Consider the following 11,480-nt stretch of genomic DNA (forward strand, 5'->3'; position numbering starts at 1 on the left):
TACTTAAGGATTCTGAGCAAGAGTGAGAGGAAGTGCCTACCCCAGCCTCATCGCTCCAGTTGCATAATCTACTGGAAAAAAGAAATTGAGGGAGAGAGCGAGACGCATAGATCAATGAGGATTTAGAGCTCAGTTGTCATTTTCTTCTCCTTTAAAATACCAATATGGCAAGCAGTGAGAGGAAGAGGGCTTTAACAGGATGTATGCTGAGCCGACTGGAAATGAAGTGATGACCAGGGGAGCTGTACCTCCGGCCTTTGTCTGATTCTGCTGCAGATTTATACAGCACATTCACACTCATCAGATCTGCTTTTCTTCATTTCTAGCTTAAAGACTCATACACAAGCACTCGGTAGTAAAAGCTATGATTGATCTTTAAAATATGAATATATTAATTTAGACTAACGTTTTTATAAATAAAATGTAGGTAACTTCCAAATATTTTACACTATTCAAACAATAATAGATTGATGGATGGATGGAATGTAGTTGTTACTAGAGTTTAAATGGTGTAAAATTTAGTTTCATTAGTCATTTAATTAATTTTTTTAATTTTTTTATTTTGTGATTCAGAATGCAGGGTCATGATTCATATTTTTAAAAGCATTTGAAATGGTCTTTGTTGCTTTGATTTATCCAAACAAATGTATTGAAAACTTGAAGATGTGAAACTAAAATTGACTATTTTGTTAATGTTCCTTGTTTACTGTGAGATTTTATCAATGAATGTTATTCTAAAAAATGCATGCTTTCATAACTTTGTATCGGAATGTAACATTGAAAAACATTCCACCTCTGAAATGACATTTTGTTTTCTGCCGACTTAAACAAGGCGACACAGGCACAGACAAATCCACCCAATCAACAGCTTCATTCTGAAATGCGTCATATGAAAGTTAAATGTGTTGTGAAACCAGGTGGTTGTTCTCTCATCTGTCTTGGGCATTTTATTATTTTAACAATATGTCAAGGACACTCAAACTGCACTTGAGACTCAACAGAAAGAACATTTGATCATGTTTTTTTTAAAAGAATTGTAACTCTCGCATGTTTAAAAGGAAGAAAGCATTCTTCTCTCATCACTGAATTGCGCTTTCCTATTCAGTAGCATCTCTCTCTCTTGTTTCAGGATCTCCATACTATGATAATGTGAGACCCCTCTGCTACAGTGACTCGGATGCAGTGCTCCTTTGTTTTGACATCAGTCGCCCAGATATCTTTGACAGTGGACTTAAGAAGGTAACTAGATATTCCTATTAATATTCAATCCCAGCACTGACCCTGATTATCAGGAGCTTATCATTGTGCTTTCTTCACTGTAATATGTTTTGTTGGGTATCTTTAAAGTAAGTCTGTTTAATTTAGACGTTATGAATGATTCATTTGTTTTTGTTTTCTTACTGTACTTCATTTTTGGGCTGCAATATTTATCACACTATACTTGCCAGAAGTGCTTGGCACTCAAAAACCACAGATTATGATAATCGCTGTTATGCAAAACCCTAGTTATACAGAACAATATGTGTTTTCTGTGTTTTGCAAGAGTTGATTCAGCTTAGAATTGCATATTTCTGTCTTTGCAGTGGAGGGCTGAGATCCTCGACTTTTGCCCCAGTACTCGTATTCTCCTTGTTGGTTGCAAGACGGACCTTCGGACGGACGTCTGCACGCTGATGGAGCTGTCCAATCAGAAACAAACACCCATCACTCATGAGCAGGTACAGCCACAAGTTGTTTCTTAGCACTGTCACATTGATCTTGCTTACTTTAAGGCAATATTCTCTGTAAAAGTGCTTTTTGAACTACACTACCATTCAAACGTTTGGGGTAAGTATATAAAAGTATAAAGTAAGTATAAAGTAAATAATACTTTCATTCAGCAAGGATGCATTTCCTTTGATAGTCACCTGAGAATTCTGAAAAAATGTCTCACAGTTTCCACAAAAATATTAAACAGCACAGCTGTTTTCAACATTGATAATAAGAAATGTTTCTTCAGCACCAAATCAGCTTATTAGAATGATTTCATTCAAGTCATGAATGCTAAAAATTCAGCTTTGCCATCACAGGAATAAATTACATTTTAAAATATATTAAAAAAGAATCAGTTATTTTATTGTTTTTACTGCATGTTTGATCAAATAAATCCAGTCTTGGTGAGCATAAGAGACATCTTTCAAAAATATTTAATAACAATTTTTACCAACCCAAATGTTTGAACTGTGTGTTTATATTTTGAAATCTTATAATACAAATAGTTTATTATTAAAAGAAGATGCACATTTATTGCTAGATAATGTTTAAATAATTTGCTATGGCTTCAGTACAGTGACAATTTAATTATGCTGTTATGGTTATGCTCAATATGCATATTAATAAAATGTTTCTCTTGATATAAATGGTTACATGTAAACATATAGCTGTCCTTTATATTTTAGGAAGGAAGAACATCATAAATTGCTGTTTTAAATCATTAAATCAGACAATTATTTTACTTAGTACACTGAATTAATATTCAACTACCTATGTAGACTATTGATGACATGAACAGAGCTTTTGAATTTATAAACTGGATCTTTTGAAACACTGTAGCTTGTAAGACTGAGAAACTATGGCAAACCGAGTTTGTTCATCTCCCATCACAGGGCTCTGCCATGGCCAAACAGTTGGGCGCTGAGGCTTATCTGGAGTGTTCAGCCTTCACCTCTGAGAAGAGCATCCACAGTGTGTTCCGCACAGCTGCGCTGGCTTGCATCAACAAGCTACAGCCGCTCGCCAAACCCAGCCCGACCCGCCGGCTGTCCAAACGCCTGCTCCACCTGCCCAGCAAGTCCGAGCTCCTCTCCTCCACCTTCAAAAAGGAGAAGGCCAAGAGTTGCTCTGTAATGTGAGCAACTCTTCACCCCCCATAACAAAAGCTACACCATTCCCTGCGCTTTGGTCTGGGGAAGGGGGGTGGGTTCCGATTGCCACATCATTGACGTGTGGAATCCTTCCTCACCCCCCCAAAGAAACACCTTTCAGAACAAGTGGACGCCTCGCTGTCCTCCTTGTCCTGAGCTCTTCAACAGTGCATATGTATTTTCAGTACTGTATCTCGCTTTTAAACGAGATTCGATCATCAGCCTCATCTGTTCACTCCTTGTTATCAAGAGATTTGCTCTCGTGCCAGTTGAAGCTTGGAATGATTCAACGGAGTAAAACTTCAAATTAGTTTAAAAAAGGTTCCAATGTTCAATGTAAGTTATTCGATGTATAAATACAGGCTCTCTAGTGTAAGTCTCAAAATAAATACCTACAGCATGCACTAAAATTGTGAAACCAGGCCCGGGTCATGTACAGGTGAAGGTGGCCCATTTGGCATTGTCACGCAAGTTGAATTGGCTGCAGAGTAGTGGGAGCCGCCCATATCTGAATGCTAAGATGGAGGAATAGAGGGGAACGGGCCAAAAATATTTGTAAAAAGACCATTTATGATACTACCAAAGTCAATTTTCCCTTCTTTCCTCTACTAGAACACTGTATGATATATACACGCTTCTATTTTTAGAGGCATTAGCTATCTGAGAGATGGGATGGGTGTGACTGGGGTACATATTACAGTGATTATCTGTATCTTAACGTCTCCTGCTGCTTTCTAGTGTAGGCAACCATGAATTTGCAAAGGGATCCCTGTGCTAGTTCTGCGAGGATCGAATTCGGCATGATGAATAAGCTTTCATTCCTGAAAATAACCTCCAGAGATGCCGTAGCATTATGTTGAGGATTTCTGAAACCAAAATGTATGCAAGAAGGTTTTTAAGTCACCTGGTTTGAGATGTTTAAGATCAGACCAGCTTGGGTGTAGTTTGTCATGCATCTTATGTAGCATTCTGTCATCGAGCGGCAGAATCTCCCGTTTCATTGCCTCCATGCTCATTTGCAGCACTAGCAGCTGAAATATTTGTGGGTAATATCGTCCAATGTGTTTCTAAACTTGATTATCAATGGGAAAAAAAATGTTTTCTTGTGCAAAGTGCTAATCTTGAAGTCTGCTTTCCACCACAAAGCAATAATTATGGTTCAAGTGCTTATAATGCAAAGTGTGTACAGTGGCAATAATTAAAACAAAAAAGGCTATTATAAATTCATGCTACTGCTTTGTGGACATACGTATATTTATGTGGATATACATCAGCACTGCTGTAAAAACAAGCCAATATATTGTGACTCTGTTCAGATTTTGTTAAAGTAATTAGATGAGCATATGACCATTGGAGTGCAACACGTTTTTTTTTTCTTCTCCTTTTCAACCAAATAGGAATATTAGTGTTCTGTTCATGAGCATAAAGGGAGGTTAATGCATGAGGAGCAGATGGACTGGAAGAAAATTCAGACTGGACCTTTTAAATATATGGATCAGCTGACCTGATAAGAGCTTTGATGTTTGTGAATCTGCGAGGTCAAACTGGAAACGGAAGCCGACTTTTGGAATAAAACTGAACAGGCTGGTCCTGTTTAATGAAAGATATTTTTCCATGTTTGAACTGTTGTTCAAATAATTGTTTTTGCTTTATCTGTGTATACTTGAAGTCAACATTTTTCTCATTTTGTTCAATCATCAGTGGTGGAAGGGAAGAAGCGAGCAGCCGCCGTGGCTGTTTACACAGTGGTGGACAGTAACGGAGTAGTTTTAATTCGTTACTGTACTTAAGTAAATTTTTCAAGTATCTGTACTTTACTGGAGTAGTTTTATTTTGAGTAACTTTTACTTTTACTTCACTACATTCCAAAGCATAAGATCGTACTTTTTACTTCACTACATTTCATAAAACATATCGTTAATCCTTATAATATATCACGTGCTCTGACACGCAGAAGCGGTGTCTGATTCAAGAACGAACTGATTCTTTTCAATAAACCTTTTAAATCGGTTGACTCCATATAGTGGTTGTTTTGGGAATATCCCAGGTATTTTGAGCAGTAGGATTATAAAAAATATGTGCTAATATAAAATTAAATTAAGTAGCCTATATAAAATTGCAAAATAAATCTATCTATCAGTACTTTTTTACTTAAGTACATAAAAAATCAAGTACTTTTGTACTTTCACTCGAGTAAAATTGAAAAAGGAGTACTTTTACTTTTACTGGAGTAATATTCTATTATATGTATCTGTACTTTCACTCAAGTACTTGATTTGTGTACTTCGTCCACCACTGTACAGTTTACAAGTTCTGCCACTGTGATCACACACCAAATTCCTTTTTGCATTGTCTAGTGACTGCGTAAATAAAGAAACTGAAGATGAATTTTGGGTGCTAGGGAGTATAAACAGCGTGTATACATGTCACATGGCTGGTCAGACATTGTAGCTGCTGATTTACTTGTTTAAGTTCTGGGTAATGTGAGCATCCAGATGGAGATGGACATTCAGTCATTATGCTGCCATTGCACAATATTGGGAACAAATACACTTCAAGCATGTCCTCTAGTTCTTCAGTTGTATGTATCCTGTTTTGTAATCTTTGTAAGACATTTAAAAGAATGTCACAAGATTAAATATTTGTTCTTGTTGTGGATTGACAAAGATGTGCTTGATGTAAAATTGCTTAGTCCTATTTATTTGGATTCATTTATTGAGGTAACTATTTTATTTTGTGTTTCTCACAGTTTTATTTCAAAATGTTATTTTTAAAATGACTTCTCCCTTTGTCTTTCCAGTAATAAAGCTTGCCTTTGTATGGCACACATGACTTTAGGGTATATGAGTATTTTATTTGAGTATTTTTATTTGAGTATTTTATTTTAAACCCTTTGCTGTGAAGGCAAATTAGAAAAATGCCTATTGGCATTATTAACATGAAAAAAATTCCATAAAATTTATGGTAAAAAACCGGCAGCAGTGGTTGCCGGAATTTTACCGTAAAAAATACGGTAGCAACATTTTAGGTTTTACAGTTTTAACTTAAATTTACAGTTAAATACCGTAATTTCATTAACTGTAATACTGTTAATATACCATCCTATTGAAGTACTGAAATCTGTTTTGTACCTTTGTAATACACTGATAACCACCAAATGCAGGTGGTGACGAGTAAGTCACATGATGAACCAAAGCCCATCACAAGCAGCTTTTAAATAATAACATATATAGAAGGTGCACAGTGTCATTCACACAAACACTAAACACCATCATGGTAACACACATGAAACTGAAATAATACAATAAACATTCATTTAACAACATTAGGTGCAACATACAACCCTAATATACAAAACTGATAAGAAAAAACTAAGAAGAAACAGTTATTTCAACAAAAAAACATCAAATTTGAAATGTAACGCAGGGAATTCTGGGAATGTTAGTTTACGGTTATTCACTGTAAATTATACGGTCTTTTTCACTTCCAAAAACGGTATACTTCCGTAAAATTACATGTAATGTCCAATACATTTTTTCACCGTATATAGTAGGGGAATTTACCGTTAACCATTTAACAGGTTTTTACTGTAGCATTTTTACAGTCTTTTACCGTTAAATTCACGGTCATTTTTTACAGTATAGGCTATAAAAGCCCCCAGTGGCCCGTTACATGTTGCAAATTTTTTTGTTTTGTTGTTTATTTTGTGTACTCAAGTATTCATACTTTTTAAATATGAATTTAAAAATATTGAATTTAATTTCCAGCCAAGGAAAACCGAAAAGTTGCCCAAAAATGGTGTTTCTTTGACTAAGAAAGCCATATGCTTAATTTGTCTTTTTCTTTTTATATAGATACATTTTATTAATCTACATAAATAATTGTATATTGTAATATTGTACTCAAACTTTTAAGGCTGCTTAATTTTATAATATATACTACTGTTAAAAATGAGGTAATCAAATTTTTTTTTGTTTTTGAAAGTCTTATGCTCACCTAGCCTTCATTTATATAATCAAAGATACAAATTAATATTTTTTAATTGGATTTATTAATAATTTAATCTATTCCTGTGAAAGATGATTTTTTTTAGCAGCCATTATTCTGGTTTTCTCACATGATTCTTCAGAAATCATTCTAATATTTGGTGTTAAGCAAGTAGGTAAATTTATCAATTAATGAGATTACTTGTCTTACATTCAGCAAATATTGTAGCATTTTTACAGTTGACACAAATCCATCAATAAAATACAAGCTCTCCTTCTGTTAGCGTCCCTTATTGACTGTTTGGATGCCAGGTGGGCTGTCGTGTTGGCACGTTCCTCCATTATATCAGCCAGTATAAGACATCTCCCGCCTTAACCACATACTTACCTAGATTCCTTGGATATCGAGTTGGGGTGCACATCTGTCTCAAGACACAACATCTGGGAGGGGCGTGGGACACAAGCTGTTGCCAGTGTCCAAAAGAGGAACGCTGCCAGGAGGTGGAGACCCCGACTCAGCAGCCAAGAGACATCCACACAGCCCAGCTTCCAATCTCACTGGGAAACGGCTCTACAAAGACAACCATAATGAAGTTACTCATTGGGCGCATCTAAAATGAGCTTTCCATTATGAAAGCAACATCTCTCAAGGCTTATCCAACAAAGTAGAACATTAGATTAAAGAAGTGCTAGCGTGATGCTAGTTTATAGCAGAGCTATTTGCAGACGTTAAGTCCCTTGACCATCTGTGAAATTACCTTTTGAGCATTACAATGTTTTAATCTAGTGTGCTACAGAGGACTAGCATGACTTAAAATGTTCAACTCAAACACACTACAAAATTGTGCAGAAATAATTTTCACTCAGAAGATGCTAGTAAATTTCATACAAAAAAGCAAGTAACATTAGGCTATTAGCCCCATTTACACATTAAACCTGGTAAATTGCCATAAAATCGCCCGATTGACCTTTTCTGGAAAATACACAAAAGTGCTGTTTACACAAGCGACGGTGTTTCATCTTTTTACCAGTAAGATGCTATTGTACAGGTATAAGGGGATGATCACACAGAACTTGTTTTTTCTCTTAAAAACACAAGAGTCATTTATTATAGTAGGCTACACAATGATGAAAAGAATATGCCAAAAAGGCTTGGTGTGCACTATATTACTCATGAATGGGAGAAAGTGCAACTCGCAATAAGGCGGAACACTCCTGCCTTCTAAATAAAAGAACCAATCGCTAATTGGTAAATTCATCATGTAACTGCCGTTAGAAGATCTGTTTGCTATAGAAACAGTCACTGTGCGCCCGATATCGCATACTGTCTGAATATACTACATTTGAATTTGAACAAACTTTGCGACCGTTAAAAAGTGTGTTTTATATCGTATGAATATGGGTAGTATGAACTCGTACTACATCCACAATGTTGTTACTATCACATGACCTACCAGCATCAGTTGCATCGCTTCACTGCCATTCAGAAATCCTTTCCCTTGGCCTCATGGGATAGTAAAGTGTCCATTAATTGCACACCCTGATAGCACATGTACATCACAGAGACGACTATTTGATGTCTGCATTTACATCTGCAAGACATATTTTTTAGTGTTTGCTCCTCTGCAATACGTCTATAGGACATTTCATCAGATGTCAAATAGACGTTTATTAGCTGTCTTACAGACGTCTGTCAGATGTTTGTACACACCAGATGCTTTCCAGATCAAGCGATCTTTAAAAGACATCTTGCAGACATACGTGTGCTATATAAGGTAAGGTCGTACAAATTTATGAATGATTCCACTTGTTTTAAAATTGTTCTAGTCTACTGACATTTGTTATGACATTTGCTTTGAACATAATAATGCACATGATAACTTTCTTTAACTTTACAATAGGTAACCACTTCACCAGATAATAACTACAGAGATGCTATACAGCTACCGTAAAAACGGAAATTCAGAGACAGAATTCTAAAGATGGCTGCACGCTCATTTCTCTGGCGAATAATAAGGTCTTTATACAGTAGGTTAGTAATAATATTGGCTGGTCTAGCCTTAAAAACAAGCTTTTTCAATACTATTTGAGCAGAAGAAACAAAATTGTAGAGACAGGTGTTATCAGATTTCATTGGTGATTTCAAATATGAAATGTAGGCTAATTGTAACCTCAGTAAACAGATCTGAAGAATATGTTTCCTCATTCAAAGAGATAGAAGCTATACTTGCATGACTGAAATAGCTGCCTCCAAGGCGTGTCAAAGATGGCCACCGAGTGAAATGACTCGCCTTTAAGAGACTTTGACAGGGTCTTATGCGCAAGACGAGGTGCAATGGTCAGATGTCCGTCTAGCTCATGTTTACATCGAAAAAAATGTAAAAGCAGTGGAGCTTACTGTAAACATCTCTGACAGAGCTTTATGACTGACCCAAAACAGACTTACATCAGAACAATCTTTTTTCCTATTCATATATGATCTCTATTTCCCAGTAAAGGGCCATTGAATTAAACATTAAAATTTTGAAATAGAAAGACTAAAATAGTATTGTAAAATGTATTCCAATAATTTTTATTTACAACTTTGAAAATCTCCAGTGATGTCAGTGTGGGAGTTTATCAAAAGCACTGCCCTCCTGCTTCAAATCAGTGAGTTTACGGGGTCTCTGACCTCTTGAACACCTGCGGTGCTTTTGATCCACTCAACAGCGCTTATGAAAGCATGCTAGAAGGATCTAGGTTATTGTTAAATGCCATGCTAGACACATGCAGTGAACGTACAAGGACCTAAGGGTCCAGTCTCACCTCAGCCCGCTCTAGTGTCCGCTAGCACAAAACAGGAGCATATACTTACACATACGCATGGAGAGGGAGCTGTAACTGCATACGCTGATAGTCATATCAAATTAGGCCAACATCTGGACAGACACAGGGAAAGGAATTGCTCACTCGGCTATGAACAGATATGGTTTAGGGCCACAGGCATCATGGCACAGTCTAAGAACCAGACAAAATTGCTGGGTAGGAAACGGATTTGTTTCCATTGTAGCTTATTTTACATCATTTGCTTGTTGCAATGACATTGCCCTCATAAGTTACATTTATAGTTATGTAATGATTATTATTATTATTAATAGTTAATCATTATTAGTAGGCTATGCACGCATTTGAGTCTATAAGATATGAAAGTGAGTCACAAAGATGCTTTGAAAAATGAGATTTTTCTAGCAAACATTTTCTAGCAATAAAACAATCATTCAAATTAAATAGACTTTTAAATTATATTTAAAGTAAAAGTTAATAATAATGATTCAATAATATTAATATTGTTAGTAATGGATGTATACTATATAATCCATAAATAAAACAAAATAAATATTTTTTTGTTTAATAATATTTGGTCAATAACTTCAACATTCAATTATTCACTATTAATTATTGATTATTTTAATTTTATTGCCTTCCTGTCTTGTAGAAATGGTTCAGATCATGGATAACAAAAATGTAAGGAATGTTCATTTTTGTAATGGGTAAAATCAGGTGGTAACTGGATTTTTTTTGTGCCATTAATATGAATTAATAGTTTTAAAATAGTTATAGATGAAAAATATATTTTATGTTTTATTTTATAAAAATATTTTACATTTCTCTTTTGTGCACCTCAAGTATTCATAAAAACAGCAAGAAAAAATAAAAAAGTGTTTTAAATACACTGAATTGAATATTGATTCAACAGATAATGTGAAAAATACGACTTTGGTGTATGATTTTAATTGCTGGATATAGTCAACAAGGTCTACATCTCTAGGGTAGGATGGTCAAAAGCAACATTTTTAGCTGATAGAGCCTATTGACATGATCTTGCTCTGACAGGTGGGTCTTGTGTAAAAACATCTCAGCATCCCATAATGCACCTTTTCTCAAAGTGTCTCTGAAAAAACGATGAGCTGCAATCCTAAAAACCAGATCACTGTTTCAGTTAGGGTTTCTTATCCTTGTCTGAATGTGTGTGAACACACACCTCCTGAGGAGGGAAAGCGAGCATCGCTCTCTGATTACTGATGAGCCGTCTGCCTCTGCAGCAGACCCACAGACACTTCCACCCTCTCCCTGTCTCACACACAGTCTCTGCCGCAGTGCAGGGCCCAGCCAGATCATCAGCAGCCATCACTACTGCCTCTGTCTTACTACGGCGTGTCAGGGTCAGCAGGCACTCTTTTGTGCCCTCTCTGGGTTGAGGGTGATTTGATCTGGCACTCCATTTGTGAAGGTCCATAAGCGTCTGTGTGCTCTGGGCAGACTAATGAAGCAGACATGCAGAGCTGCAAGGGTAACATGTGCCCTGCATTTACCACAGTAACAAAAATGATTCAAAACCCCACAGAGCAACTATTACCCTGTACATAGACTTTAAAATTAAATAGACTTTAAGAATACTGAAAATAAAAGACATAATAAAAAGTTAAAATAATGATAACAATATTTTGTGATAAATTTCTCATAAATACTAGAAAATTAATCTAAATATTTTGTTTCTTACAGTAACGGGTAAAACTGAGAAAATGAAATTGTTCATTATTAAATACAATAT

At 35.8% G+C, this 11,480-nt stretch overlaps 1 protein-coding gene across 1 annotated transcript in view; it reads left to right on the plus strand.

Moving 5' to 3' along the window:
* rnd1b (Rho family GTPase 1b) overlaps positions 1-4,640 on the plus strand; it is an 11,940-nt gene extending 7,300 nt beyond the window's left edge. The window contains exons 3-5 of the mRNA XM_016559326.1: positions 1,130-1,239; positions 1,584-1,718; positions 2,646-4,640. Of these exons, the coding sequence (XP_016414812.1) occupies positions 1,130-1,239; positions 1,584-1,718; positions 2,646-2,891 (491 nt within the window). The 3' untranslated portion in view covers positions 2,892-4,640. The remainder of the gene's footprint in view (positions 1-1,129; positions 1,240-1,583; positions 1,719-2,645) is intronic.
* The last annotated feature ends 6,840 nt before the right edge of the window (positions 4,641-11,480 follow it).

This window comes from Sinocyclocheilus rhinocerous, unplaced genomic scaffold, assembly GCF_001515625.1.
Source record: "Sinocyclocheilus rhinocerous isolate Xijiao unplaced genomic scaffold, SAMN03320098_v1.1 scaffold2754, whole genome shotgun sequence".
NCBI classification, from domain to species: domain Eukaryota; kingdom Metazoa; phylum Chordata; class Actinopteri; order Cypriniformes; family Cyprinidae; genus Sinocyclocheilus; species Sinocyclocheilus rhinocerous.